Below are 15,183 nucleotides of genomic sequence, written 5' to 3'. Positions count from 1 at the left end.
GGAAATGACCTCCAATTACAGCAACATTGTTGTAGTATCAGCTTTAATTAAATTCAGGGGTTAGTATGTCAGCACATTGCACAACTAAAATAGATGGGTTAAGGGTATCTTCCTAGGTTTGGATTCCTATTAAAAAAGGACTTAGAATCAGTATCCAACCTTCTGTGCTGCAGAAGAGGAATATCTGATCAAATTATGGCACTTGGGTTTTTATCTCATTGTGATTATTCTGTGTTTAGTAAGAAGTATTGTGATTGGTTGTTTGTTTCCTGCCTTGGGATATATGCTGTAATCTCATTGGTAGTTGATGTCATGTGATTTGTGGTGGCCATCTTAAATTCAGTTCTTTCCAGCCTAGATTAGAAAGGCAAATCTATTCTTTATTTCACTCATTTAATTAATTGCAGAGATTTATTTATTTTTTTATTTTATTTTTTAAGTTGAGGGGGGAATAGAAAAAGGTTCAAATAATCTAAGCATGTTTGGAATGTTAACCAGAACAAGTTTGTAAAGTTTCTTTCTGTTTTTATTTTTAGGAGGACAGTGAGTTAAGTGACATCAAAGAAACAAGTGCAGAACGTAATGGTGAGGCTTTGTCGGTACTGCTTGGAAAGTATTTACAGCACAGAAATAGGCCATCCAGCCCAACAGATCCATGCCAGTGTTTGCTCCACATGAACCTCCTCCCACCCCTCTTCATCTAACCCCATCAACATATCCTAATTCTAAACTTGGTCAGTGATGTCACTCAATCAGCTTGATCCTGATCTCGTCCAGCTTCCAGCAGCGGTCACTGGATGGCAGTCAGGAGTGGGAGCCCTCGCTAAGCTTCCGCCTAATGCTGGGCACAGTGATTAGTTCTAGTGCCCCTACAGTTGACAGCTCAGATTAGCTAACTCAACATAGACTGGAGATTGAACCCAGGACCTTCTTGGCCTCTATGGTGTAGGGGGAAGCTTAAACTAACTATCTTTTTTTGGAATTTATTTTCCTACACCACATTCCCTGACTGGTTCCGGGGCTTTGCCAGTGGTCCTGAGGTGTGAGCAGGTGACTGGAGGGCTGTTTCCAGTGGGGTTCTGCAGGGCTCAGTACTGGGTCCCTTGCTTTTTATTGTATATATCAATGATTTAGACTTCAATGTAGTGGGCATCTCTTCCTCTCCCACTTTCTACATTCTTATTTAGAAGATAGTGACTCATTCTCGGGTTGAGTGACTGTGAAATATACTCTCCCAAGTTTTAGAATGGTTATGACTTGCATTTCTTGAGTTGAAATGCTATTATCTTGTGTATATGGAAATTTGGTTGAATAAACATTTTGCTTATTCCCCAACAGTGCAATGATTAGCATGCTTGGGTTTTGTGAAGACGGGAATTGCAAATTTAAAAATAAATCAAAATCTATATATTAAAATTCTTGTGTACTTCCTGATTTATGGCCACACCTTTCCATCAACATTTCCCATTGTAAATGGCTGTTGTCAGCATTTCCCATTCAGTTTTGCGATGTCAACTGTCATGATGCCATTGCATACTCTGGCCACGCTGTGTGGCCAGTTTCTGAAGTGTCGGCTCTATCTCTAACTGCATATTAAAAAGAACTTTCAATCCTCGACACACAGCGAGTAGAGGATGCCAATTCTTTGCAGGTAACTGAGAGGAGCAAAATTATAAAGTTTGGACAGTCACCGAGGACATTTCTTCTGCCCTTGCAAATAGCTGGTATAAAGCAGCAGCAGCCTAGGAGCGATCGCTCACCTGCTGGTCCCTTTGACCTGGCTATGAAGCACAGGCAATTTCCTAGTGTTGAAAAGTTTGTAGCAGCATTGCTTTTTCTCCTCATGGCTTCTGTACTTAATTACAAAGTAAAAGGGAGTTTTTGAGTTTTACAGATCTCTCTTCTCTTCCCGTCACCACCTCCCACTATTGTTTGACTGAACTATTGGTCACTTTATTTATATCGTTTCCTTTCGGAAGCAGATTCACCTCGAGGCGCAATCAGTGCCGAAAAGCTGTTTGCAATGTTGCAAGATGAAAACACTGGGGTGATCATTATGGATGCACGAAGCTACAAGGATTACCAGGAATCTCACATACACATGGCCAGGTCGTGCTGTGTAAGCGTGCCAGAGGAAGCTGTCAACCCGGGGTAGGAAATTGAGTCAAAGTTTAGAATAGTGTTGGTAACTACAGTACTATTATTTTAACGCTAATTGTAACAAGATACTTCAATGTACTGCAGGGAGACAGGAAGTAATGATTTTAAACTCTTTTCTGCAGCATCACTGTTAACCAGATAGAGCTGAAACTACCGGAGGAGTCAAAAGACATGTGGCGAAAACGACAGTTTGTTGATTACATTGTTTTGTTGGATTGGTTCAGCTCCATTGACCAGGTGAAAAGGGGAACCATTCTTCAGAGCCTCAAGGATGCACTTTATAAGGTTTGTAAAAAATTTTCCAGAAAGATTCTCCTACACCTCTCGTGCCATGCGTGCATCGTAACTGTCCATCCAAATTTTACTTTCTCCCCCTCCCAGTTCCCCACAGGGAATTGATGTCCTCGACTTGATCCCTCCCTGTAATGCCATGGTGCTCTAAATGTACTGCTCGCGTGCAGCATTCCTCGCCCGAGCCACTTGGGGAGGCACTGAAACAAGGCTGAGAGATTCTCTTCTTTTGTTGTCCCCTCATTTGATTCCCAGCCCAACCCTACAAAACAGAAGTGAAAATCACAGGGTGAGTCACAATTTATAGAGCTGATAACGGCCTTAATAGAAGCTTTTAGTGGCGGGAGGGAAAGTGTAAGGTAACTTGCCAAAAGCGTACTGAATTTTCAACTTGCAAGTTTTTCTGATGCAGTGGGATAGCCAGATAATTCTTCGGAGTGAACCGCTGGTGTTGGAAGGCGGCTACGACAGCTGGCTTCTCTGCTACCCAATGTATACCACCAATGCAAAAGTGACCGCTCCCAAGGAAGAATCCCGTGGAGCTGTCCAAGTGTCCTGTAAGTACTGCTGCTTCCTGAACGTACAAGGGCCTGCTCGGTTTCAAAACCCTTTTCTTCCCCTGAGTATGTCCTCTTTTTAAAGAGAAGGCTGCAAAGCATTCCCGATATAAGTTTGCCACAAACTGTATGCAGCGTTTGAGACAGTCCATTGCAATAAGTGGTGCCATGGTTTGTAAACTTTTAATGGGGAAACTTCCTGCTCCACCTGAAGATGAAATGGAGCAAATACAAGATAAGAGCATCTGCATTTTGAGTAATCTTTTTAAAATGTTTCAGCTTTGACATTTGTTTTGCCTTCCTAAGAATACAGGATGAAACCTGGGGTGATGCACCAAGAATTGGTGTACCAGTGCATAGTCACACAGAATGGGAATGGACAGCATCCTGCTAATCCCAGTCCCTGCTCTTGGCTGTGTCTAGCTGAGGTCGGCACCACTGTAAGGGGGAAGAACAAGACACAGGGTCACGCCTGGCTAATTAAAAAGGCATTGGGACTAGGCTAGGTAGCAGAGTCTGTGCCCACTCCCTGGGCTGTTGAGGCCAGGTGAAAGGGAATTAAAATTAGGAAATAAATGGGGAAGGCTTGCCTTAACAAATGGCGCCCATAAAAGAAAGTACACGAAACTATTGAAACCTGCTGTAGGTGATGGAAGGGGAGGCAGCAAGAACAGCTCCCATCGCTGTGGGTGACCTTGTAATAGAACTGGGTGTGAAAGGGTGATTTTGATTGTGTTTTGCACTTTTTCACCCCTCATCTCTTGAAAGTGCTGACTCTTGTTGGGGTACAGTGCCACATGCACTGGCAGCCTGCTGGTACGGTGCCTATGTGCCCACCCTGTGACCGTGGCATCGCAGGTTGTTCAACTGGAAGTCATTACAGCCCGGCCCTGTAAGAGGGGTCACTGGATATTGATCAGAAATGCCAATCATGGCTAATTCTCTTAATTCAATCTTCCCTAGTCAGTGGGCACGGAGGCTAACCATGCGCCACAATCGCTGTGGCAGCTGACATCACGCACGGAGTAGTGTGTGGCCGCCTGACCTATAGTTTGGTGTAACATCGCATGTGACCGTTACTAATTAGGCGATCAAGGGAGCGATCCATATATTAATGAAAGTGCTAAATCAAATTTTGAATAAAATACGATGTTCATTTTTTTTTATGACAGTGAATTTTAGTTACCCATCCTTGGAGGAACCTCCCCCTCCTCCCCCACCCTCTGGAGACCTCAATGAAAAGAAGGCATTGCAAGAATTGGAGAGTTTTAATGAACATGTACCCGAGCTTGAAGAGACAACAAAAAAAGTCAGTATAGAAACTGTAAATGTGCCTAATGGTGTTCCTGGGGTTCCAGTCGCTGGGCAGCCTATTGCAGTGAAAACCATTCCACAGGTATGTGCGGTATATTGTCTATGTTGGTACAAAGTGTGCACTGTCCTCCCATGTCCCTGCTTCTTTAGTTCTGCTCGCAGTTGCATTCCTCCCTCTCTCCCTTTTCTAAATGAAACAAAAGCAAAACTCCTGCCCATGTCCATTGCTGCTCAACTCGTCCTCCATTTTATTTTTCTCTCTTCCTCTTTGGTGCTTGTTCAGCTGGTCCGAGTAAAATTGGGATCTTGTAACATGTGAAATCACTGGACTGGTGGGGTGGGAAAGGGAAATAAAAAAACAGGGCAAACCCTTATCTATAACACTCAGAACCACCCCAATTGAGTCAGGTTTTCAGAAACACTTGGTGTTGGTTGGGATGTGAACACTGGCATTCGTCTTCCCAGGAACAGCAGTCGGTGATGTCCTTGGATGAAGCAGTTATTCTGGTCACCTAAGTTTCACATCTGAAAATCTTCACATCAGCTCAGCCCAGGGAAAAGCAAGTGAGGATCTTCGGTTATTAACACCATTCTCCCCTGTTGCCAAGTTAGCTGGCTTTTATTTCATTTCTAGCACTGAAAATACAGCTCTGACGGGGGTAGCCCATGTTGGCGCATTGTGGGACCTACCTCGTATTCTGGGAGCACCATTGCTCTCGCTGCCACCTCTGATGGTCAATGAATTTTGGGCATCTTTCAGATTCGTTTTAGATTATCCAAAAGTGGCACTTGATCTCTGTCAAACTCTTGAGGCCAGGTTCCATAAAATCACGGCAAAACAAATTAAATGATCTATTTTTGTGTAACTTTTTTTTTCTTTAGAATTTAGACTTTCATCTGTTATGAGTACCAGAGGAATATCAAATGTGTTATTTTTTGAGCTTGTTAAAATAGCCCCTATTACAACAATTGGGTTAACAGTATTCTCTCTGTCTCTCTCCTTTTTTTCTTTCGTTCTTTCTTTCTCTCTCCACCACCCCCCCCCCCCCCCCCCCCCCCCAAAAAAAAACATGTCTTCCTACATCACAAACCTTCCCCAACTTAGTTGCTGGTATTGAACTGCTTCTCTGAATCTGCTGATGTGCAGCCAGCCGCTAGCAGGCAGGCGACCCCAATCAGTGGGTCATTTGCCATGTGTGTGTTTTCCCCTATTTCTGATTTCTTTGTATTTTGCATTGATTGCACAGCATGAGATTGAAAATGTGCGGAGAATTGCAGGTGCTGTTGCCTCGCCCTTTCTTTCGATGATATAGCTGTAGCTTGTATGCACCTCTTGTACAGGAGTTGAATATTTTGTTAGCTCTGATCACTTGTACTGAATATTATGTTTATCTTATTAAGTGAATGTCTTTGTAAGATTCTAAATTACCATGAAGACAATTGTACTTTTCTGTATTTGAACAGATTGATCGAACTAAAAAACCCTCACTGAAACGGCCAGATAGATCTCAACCCAAATCAGATGTTGCTGGAGCAGACAATCTGCCTGTTCACAATGGGCCAGTGATTCCTGACCGGTCAACAAAGCCATCTGTGGAACCACAGAATGTGTTAACTGACGAAGAAAGAAGTCAGATCCACGCTGAAGCAGCACTCATTAGCGAGAAGGCCAGAAAGGAGAAAGAACAGCGTGAACGAAGGCAGGAAGAGCAGAGAAAAGAAAAGGAGAGATTAGAGCGAGAAAGGGAAGAAGAAGAGCGCCGAGAAAAAGAACAGCAGGAGGAGGAAGAAAAAGAGCTTAAAATAAAAGCAGAGCAAGAGAGGGAGCGCAGAGAAAACGAGGAACAGAGAATGCAGGAACTGGAAGACAGACGGTGGAAAGAAGAAGCTGAAAGAAAAAGATTAGCAGAGCAAGAAAAGTCATCTCCGGAAGAAAAGGGCAAAATTGAAAGTCCGATAAGAGATCAAGTAGACCCAAGGAAAAGTGGCGGAGAGCAATCTGTCTCTGAGCCAGAGTGCAGCAGCACAAATATAGCAAAGCAGGTACTTCACTTGGAAACATTGCATTAAGAAAATATAATCACTGTTGAAGTAAGATGGTACTAACAGATAAAATTAATGCCTGTTGTCATTATCTATTTTAAAAAGAATTTAAATGTTGTGGCTATAATCTAGTAACGAGCATAGTCTGCTGAACTGATTTGTATGTCTGTGCCCGTGTTTACAGCTCCTCTGCTTCCTTTTGCTATACCTGCACTTTTCTAAATTGCTGGTTATCCTTTTTTAATCTTTACCCCTGGTGTCACCACGCCTTATTCCAGCTGCTTTGTGATCTAATCCCAAGTCCTCATCAGTACAAGCTGTTTGTGGCTTGTGGACAATTGTCTCCGATTGGTTTTTATTTCATCCCTTTACCTAATTCCTGGCTGCGTGAGGCACGTGCCCTTTGCTCAACATCCCCCAGTGATGACAGGAGAAATTATAATGGAGAATAAGGGACTGGCAGAGAAATTAAACAAATACTTTGTGTCTGTCTTCATGGAAGAAGATGCAAAAAACCTCCCAGAAATGGTGGAGAACCAAGGGTCTAGCGAGAATGAGGAACTGAAAGAAATTAGTATTTGTAAAAAAAATAGTACTGGAGAAATTAATGGGACTGAAAGCTGGTAAATCCTCTGGAACTGATGGCCTACATCCTAGGGTTTTGAAAGAGGTGGCTACAGAGATGGTGGATGCATTGGTTGTCATTTTCCAAAATTTCATAGATTCTAGATTGGAAGGTAGCAAATGTAACTCCACAATTTAAGAAAGGAGGGAGTGAGAAAACAGGGAACTATAGACCAGTTAGCCTGACATCAGTAGTAGGGAAAATTCTAGAATCTATTATTAAGGACGTGGTAACAGGGCACTTGGCAAATAATAATAGGATTGGGCAGAATCAACGGATTTATGAAAGGGAAATAGTGTTTGACGAATCTGTTAGAATTTTTTTGAAGTTGTTACTAGCAGAATAGCTATGGGGGAACCAGAGGATGTGGTGTATTTGGATTTTCAGAAGGCATTTGATAAGGTGCCACACGAGAGGTTATTAAACAAAATTAGGGGTCTTGGGATTGGGGTAATATACTAGCATGGATTGAGGATTGGTTAACGGACAGAAAACAGTAGGAATAAACGGGTCATTTTCGGGTTGGCAGGCTGTAACTAGTGAGGTACCGCAAGGATCAGTGCTTGGGCCTCAGCTATTCACAATCTACATCAATGATTTGGATGAGGGGACCAAATGTAAAATATCCAAGTTTGCTGATGATACAAAGCTGGGTGGGAATGTAAGTTGTGAGGAGGATGCAAGGAGGCTTCAAGGGGATATAGACAGGCTAAGTGAGTGGGCAAGAACATGGCAAATGGAATATAATGTGGAGAAATGTGAAGTTATCCACTTTGGTGTAAAAATAGAAAAGCAGAGTATTTTTTAGATGGTGAGATTGGGAAATGTTGTTCAGAGGGACCTGAGTGTCCTTGTACACGAATCACTGAAAGTTAACATGCAGGAACAGCAAGCAATTAGGAAAGCAAGTGATATGTTGGCCTTTATTACAAGAGGATTTGAGTATAAGAATAAAGACGTTTTACTGCAATTATGAGACCACACCTGGAGTATTGTGTACAGTTTTGGTCTCCTTACCTAAGGAAGGATATACTTGCCATAGAGGGAGTGCAACGAAGGTTCACCAGACTGGTTCCTGGAATGGGGGGATTGTCCTATGAGGAGAGATTGAGTAGACTAGGCCTATTAGAGTTCAGAAGAATGAGAGGTGATCTCATTGAAACAAAGAAAATTCTTACAGGGCTTGACAGGGTAGATGCAGGGAGGATGTTTCCCTGGCTGAGGAGTCTTGAACCAGGGGTCAGTCTCAGAATAAGGGGTCGGCCATTTAGGACTGAGATGAGGAGAAATTTCTTCACTCAGAGGGTGGTGAATCTTTGGAATTCTCTACCCCAGAGGGCAGTGGAGGCTGTCTTTGAGTATATTCAAGACAGAGATAGATTTTTGAATATTAAGGGAATCCAGGGATATGGGGATGAGGGAGAAGATCAGCCATGATCTTATTGAATGACAGAGCAGGCTCAAGGGGCCGAATGGCCTACTCCTCCTATTTCTTATGTTCTTCTGACTACTAGGCTGTGGAGATTGGAAGCTTAGTACAGTGGGAAATCTGTGCCATGCCTGACGTGTGTTGGAATTGGTATGGTGCCATGCTTTTTAAAATCTCTCCTGGCTGCTGATCAGTTTGGAAATTCCTACACCCTTTTTCGATCTCCACAAGCTACACACAGATGCCTTTTGAGTAAGTGGTCCCCTTCTTCCTCCCCCTCGATGAACCACTGCCCCCATTGTCATATCTTGTAGTTACTATCCAGATGATATTTGGTGGTCAGGATTGGAAACCTGCATCCTACTCGGAACCCACCAGCTGCTCACTGGGAGCTGAGCCAGAGCAGACTGGGCAGGTTTTTCCATTTCAGCCTGTTCGGTCCTTCACTCCTGCTTCCCAGTGGTCTGGATAGGATTAGGAATAAAAAGGGGGAATCTCTTTGTAATTAGCTGTCTAATTTTATAGTAGCAGATTTGAGGCATTGCTTCAGGCTGAGGCGGAGGTCGGGGTGTGTCTGGTGGAGTAGCTGTGGAGGGACGCACATTGGAGTGAAGTCCAGTGCTGAGGCTCCGTCAGGGTGGGTACTGGTTTGAGGTGTTCAGGTCAGTTGGTTTACAAAAGAAGGAAAATTAATTAGGGAGGAGAGAGTGGAGTACAGTGGGGGTAGATACGGAGCAGTGTGTGGCATCTTAAATAGGACCCAGCGCATGTGGAGGTCCAGGTGTGTCCGCCAATAGGACTCGGAGCATGTGGAGGTCCAGGTGTGTCCGCCAATAGGACTCGGAGCATGTGGAGGTCCAGGTGTGTCCATCAATAGGACTCGGAGCATGTGGAGGTCCAAGTGTGTCCATCAATAGGACCCAGAGCATGTGGAGGTCCAAGTGTGTCCGCCAATAGGACTCGGAGCATGTGGAGGTCCAAGTGTGTCCGCCAATAGGACTCGGAGCATGTGGAGGTCCAGGTGTGTCCGCCAATAGGACCCAGAGCATGTGGAGGTCCAGGTGTGTCCGCCAATAGGACCCAGCGCATGTGGAGGTCCAGGTGTGTCCATCAATAGGACCCAGAGCATGTAGAGGTCCAAGTGTGTCCGCCAATAGGACTCGGAGCATGTGGAGGTCCAGGTGTGTCCGCCAATAGGACTCGGAGCATGTGGAGGTCCAGGTGTGTCCGCCAATAGGACCCAGAGCATGTGGAGGTCCAGGTGTGTCCGCCAATAGGACCCAGAGCATGTGGAGGTCCAGGTGTGTCCGTCAATAGGACTCGGAGCATGTGGAGGTCCAGGTGTGTCCGCCAATAGGACCCAGAGCATGTGGAGGTCCAGGTGTGTCCGCCAATAGGACCCAGCGCATGTGGAGGTCCAGGTGTGTCCGCCAATAGGACTCGGAGCATGTGGAGGTCCAGGTGTGTCCGCCAATAGGACCCAGAGCATGTGGAGGTCCAGGTGTGTCCGCCAATAGGACCCAGAGCATGTGGAGGTCCAGGTGTGTCCGCCAATAGGACTCGGAGCATGTGGAGGTCCAGGTGTGTCCGCCAATAGGACTCGGAGCATGTGGAGGTCCAGGTGTGTCCGCCAATAGGACTCGGAGCATGTGGAGGTCCAGGTGTGTCCGCCAATAGGACCCAGCGCATGTGGAGGTCCAGGTGTGTCCGCCAATAGGACCCAGAGCATGTGGAGGTCCAGGTGTGTCCGCCAATAGGACCCAGAGCATGTGGAGGTCCAGGTGTGTCCGCCAATAGGACTCGGAGCATGTGGAGGTCCAGGTGTGCCCGCCAATGGGACCCAGAGCATGTGGAGGTCCAGGTGTGTCCGCCAATAGGACCCGGAGCATGTGGAGGTCCAGGTGTGTCCGCCAATGGGACTCGGAGCATGTGGAGGTCCAGGTGTGTCCGCCAATAGGACCCAGAGCATGTGGAGGTCCAGGTGTGTCCGCCAATATGCTGCCATTGGTGTGGTTTTATGCAGGTAGTGTCTGTACTTTAATCTTATTTATGATCCGTTCCGTTCAGAGGTTACAACAGTAAAAGTGCTATTATCAAAAGCTTTCCCTGGTCCGAGCCTGGAGGAGGGGGGAGAAAGTGTGGAGGCAGAGAGATCTTTTTGCTTCAGTGTGATTGGACAGCCTTTTGTGAAATTTGATCAAATATCTTGCCAATTTCAATTTTCTTTTATGTAATTGGTTATTTTCTATGTGTCTTTCACCAAATTAGAAAGGAGAAAAATGGCAAATTAAACAGAGATGGAAGAAAAACACTTGACCAATGAGAAGGAAGAATGATCTCCTTTCATGCTAAAATTTCTATGATTGTATAAAAGAAGGAAAAGAGCATGAAAATGGGATTAGAGGAGATGGTTCCAGTAACCAGCACATTCCCAATGGACCAAATAGTAATTACTGCTGTGCTGTAATCCTATGATTTTTAAAGTTGACACACAGACCTGACGGTTTTAACACAAACATGACGGCCATTATGGAGACAATTTTTCAAAGCATGTTTTAATTTTATTCATGTAATGTATAATAATTGAATAGTTTATAATGAGCTATTTCTACATTTAGGAACAGCAACAAGAGGTTTGTCAAGGGGGCCAGGAAAGTGGAGGCCAGAAAGCAACAATGTTCAAGGAAGGTGAAAGAACAAATGTAAGAGACTCTATTAGTAAAACCTACCTATTGTTTTGCACCCCAGGATATTTAGAGTTTAAGTTCTACCCTCCGTAAACTTAAGGTCATCCAAAGCTCTGCTGCCCGTGTCCTAACTCGCACCAAGTCCCATTCACCCATCACCCCTGTGTTCGCTGACTTACATTGACTGCTGGTTAAGCAACTCCTTGATTTTAAAATTCTCATTTTTTTTCCCAAATCCCTCCATCTCCGTAATCTCCTCCAGCCCTACAAACCTCCGAGATCTCTGCGCTCCTCCAATTCTGGCCTCTTGAGCATCCCCAATTTTAATCGCTCCACCATTGGCAGCCGTGCCTTCAGCTGCCAAGGCCCTAAGCTCTGGAATTCCCTCCTTATACCTCTCTTTCCTCCTTTAAGATGATCCTTAAAACCTACCTCTTTGACCAAGCTTTAGGTCATCCGCTCTAATATCTCCTTTTGTGGCTCGGTGTCAAATTTTGTTTGATAGTCGCTCCTGTGAAGCGCCTTGGGATATTTTACTACGTTAAAGGCGCTATATAAATACAAGTTGTTAAGCCTTATGTTCCTTCAGTGCCCCATTGAACTTTGCTGTTTGCATGTTAATGCCTACAGATACTAAATGTTCCTGTACTTTTGTTTTAAAAAATATATATATTTCCTATGATGTGATCAAGTAAATGCAATATGTTGGAACATCCTGGTTTTGATTTCAGGTGGTCTCTAAATCACAAGCCAGGTGTATGTTGGGTGTAGAGTGACTTCATTATGTAGCAGCCAGTTCAGATACATGGTGATTTAAGCCTCTTTGAGTTTCAGGAGCTCTTCTTACTGCTGGGAGCTTGTCCATCTCTAGTTCAGTGTACGGGTGTGTATATCTCCAATAAACTGTACTCTGGACGCCCTAAAATGCCTTTTTAACTATAATCTAGAAGAAACCGCTCCTTTTTAGCAGAACAGCAATGAACACACAATGCAGCTTTTTAAATTCTCACTCCCTACATCACAACATTGATTATCCCGGATGGGCACACCTTTTTCAAATTGTATCAGAAGGCCTCAGAAAGGGTACAGAGGAGGGTTACCAGGGATGAGGGACTTAGTTATGAGGGAAGATTGGAAAAGTTAGGATTGTTCTCCCTGGAACAGAGAAGGTTAAGAGGTGGCCTAATCGAGGTTTTAAGATGGAGAGGTTTTGATAGAGTAGACGGAGAAAGACGATTCCCTCCGGCGAGTGGGTCAATACCCAGAGGTCATCGATTCAAAATCATTGGCAAAAGATCAAGAGGAGAGACGGGAATTTTTTCACTGAGTTGTCGGGATCTGGAACGCTCTACCTGAAAAGGTGGTGGAAGCTGATTCCATCAATAATTTTATAAGGGAGCTGGACAGGTACCTGAGGATGAGGAACTTGGAGGGTTACGGACAGAAAGTGGGGGATGTGGATCTGAGCCTCAGTGCTCTTTCAGAGCCAGCACTGGCCGAATGGCCTCCTTCTGTGCGGTCTGGTTGTATGATTCTCAGACCCCTGCTTAAAGCAATGATGTGAATAACAGTTTATAAAGAGAATTCATTTCACTGCATGATAAAATAGTTCTTGCTGAATTGAAGATCATTTATTCATGTGAACTTTCCCATTCCCAGAAGGTTAGTATGCAGGTACAGCAGGTGATCAGGAAGGCCAATGGAATCTTGGCTTTTATTGCAAGGGGGATATTTAGAGTATAAAAGCAGGGAAGTCTTGCTTCAGTAATACAGGGTACTGGTGAGGCCACACCTGGAATACTGCGTGCAGTTTTGGTTTCCATATTTAAGAAAAGATATACTTGCTCTCAAGGCAGTTCAGAGAAGGTTCACTCGGTTGATTCCGGAGATGAGGGGGTTGACGTACGAGGAAAGGTTGAGTAGGTTGGGCCTCTACTCATTGGAATTCAGAAGAATGAGAGGCGATCTTATCGAAACATATAAGATTGTGAGGGGGCTTGATCGGGTGGATGCGGGAAGGATGTTTCCACTGATGGGTGAGACTAGAGCTAGGGGGCATAATCTTAGAATAAGGGGCTGCCCTTTCAAAACTGAGATGAGGGGAAACTTCTTCACTCCAAGGGTGGTAAATCTATGGAATTTGTTACCTCAGAGAGCTGTGGAAGCTGCGACATTAAATAAATTTAAAACGGTGATAGACAGTTTCCTAGCTGATAAGGGAATAAGGGGTTACGGGGAGCAGGCAGGGAAGTGGACGTGAGTCTAGGTTCGGATCCGCCATGATCCTATTGAATGGCGGAGCAGGCCCGAGGGGCCGTATGGCCTACTCCTGCTCCTACTTCTTATGTTCTTATTATAGAGCCCTCTGTCCACATTTATAATGGGCAGTGCCTCTGTAAACGTCATGCTGTAATTACACCCTCCCACCTGTGGTGACATTTCTAAATCATAAATGTGGATGGGAACAAAAAATAATAGAATGTGTGACTTTAAAATAGGGCCAGAATGATGCCTCTGCACCCTGGTCTGATTATCCCCCACATCACCTGAAGCCTCCACTTGGTCTTGTGTGCAACACCTCAATTCCTTTGATTAGATCCTGCATCTCAGTATCTGAAGCGGTCCTTTTTTTCCAATATTTTTGCAATTATTGATAACCTGGAGTTGCTGTTGAGAGCTTGATTTTAAGTATTGCTCACTGCCCCCCCCGAAAAAATGTAGGTTGCTGCAGATGTACAATGGCTGCAGCTGGGACGGAGGCAGTGTAATCAGTACTGTAGAATATATCAGTGTGCTTGTTTTTTGTAGAGTTTTATGTTTTTGAAAATATTTTCCTTGCTGCTGTCTGCCCAAAAACTCGAATTCTGTGGTTTTTTTTGTAGGAACATAGAGATACGTTAACCAGAGCAAGGGGTGAGGAAATGGGCCGCACCGTGCCAGGCTTACCGACAGGGTGGATGAAGGTACAGTGCTCAAGTTTTGACGAGAGAAGTTTAAACACAGTTGGAAAAAATTTTCCCCCATGGGATTAATTTGCATATTTTTCCTTCCTAAATCAGTGGAGAAATTCTGTAACTTTATAAGAAAACAAGAATTTCATTCGCCGCCCCCCCCCCCCCCCCCTTCAGTTGCCCCGTGGTTCGCCCCACACAGGCACAACAGTGATGGGCAGGTCATCTGTTTCCAAGAGGACACTACTGGAGTTTGACTCCTTCCTTTTGTTCCTTCCCCTTTGTGAAAGTAGCACAGCCGAGATAAAGAACTCAACATGTGGAATCATAACAGCGGCTTCGCAGCACAGCTTGTTGGGGCCGTGTGCTTGGTCATCTGACATAATAGTGGTTATGTTTAACTGCACCGAGATTAGTATTGGAATGAGGAAATACTGGCAATCCAAATGAACTCTGCAGTAAATCCTTTCTTCCTGTGCGAGGACAGTCATTTCTGTGACGTTCAGCACTCAAAGCTTTGAGAAAACAAATTATTTTTTTTTCCATAATCCAGCAGGATCATATTTATCTTTAATTTTAATAGAGCAAGTTTCATTGGAGATGTCTCCTTTTGATATTGTGATAGAGAAGAGCAAATCTAAATCTTTTAAGTACAACTTTCACCTTGTTTTTGCTCCTTTTTTAGTTTCTTGATGTGGTGACTGGAACCTACCGTTACTATCATTCACCGACCAACTCTGTTCACATGTATCCACCTGAAATGGTCCCATCGATTACACCTCCTGCCACCCCTCCAGCTCACAAAGCCAAACCGCAAAGTGCAACAGATGTTGATGTCCCCAAACTAAAGCGCTCATTCTCCTCACCGGATATTGCCCAAGCAATTCAGGATGAGCAAAGCAAGGTGACGACAAAACTAGTGCCCACAATCAATCGGGAAACCAAGTAGGTTGTTTTTTTAATTATGTCCAAAGTCACTAAGCTACTTTGTGTGTTTCAATATACTCAAATTACTAATTATCTTTCAAAAGTAAGATTTGGTTTACTAATGTTCTGTTCCTTTGGGCCAGTGACTTGTTCCCAGGTCTTTGTCATTGCCACCCTGGACCTGGCACCCAGAAAAGCC

General features: G+C 44.4%; 1 protein-coding gene across 3 annotated transcripts in view; it reads left to right on the top strand.

Moving 5' to 3' along the window:
* usp8 (ubiquitin specific peptidase 8) overlaps positions 1-15,183 on the top strand; it is a 58,396-nt gene that overhangs the window by 26,905 nt on the left and 16,308 nt on the right. For 2 of the 3 annotated variants that reach the window (XM_085968295.1, XM_085968294.1), the window contains exons 6-14: positions 537-585; positions 1,980-2,151; positions 2,283-2,445; positions 2,864-3,008; positions 4,181-4,404; positions 5,787-6,365; positions 11,038-11,121; positions 13,989-14,069; positions 14,743-15,002. In XM_085968295.1, the coding sequence (XP_085824421.1) occupies positions 537-585; positions 1,980-2,151; positions 2,283-2,445; positions 2,864-3,008; positions 4,181-4,404; positions 5,787-6,365; positions 11,038-11,121; positions 13,989-14,069; positions 14,743-15,002 (1,757 nt within the window). The remainder of the gene's footprint in view (positions 1-536; positions 586-1,979; positions 2,152-2,282; positions 2,446-2,863; positions 3,009-4,180; positions 4,405-5,786; positions 6,366-11,037; positions 11,122-13,988; positions 14,070-14,742; positions 15,003-15,183) is intronic. The other variant, XM_085968296.1, reaches the window with a different exon arrangement.

The sequence above is a fragment of the Somniosus microcephalus genome, chromosome 27, assembly GCF_052327205.1.
Source record: "Somniosus microcephalus isolate GS21.2 chromosome 27, FLI_Smic_1.0, whole genome shotgun sequence".
Taxonomy (NCBI): domain Eukaryota; kingdom Metazoa; phylum Chordata; class Chondrichthyes; order Squaliformes; family Somniosidae; genus Somniosus; species Somniosus microcephalus.
The sequence above is the reverse complement of the archived record's forward strand: the minus strand, read 5'-3'. Positions and strand labels throughout refer to the sequence as shown.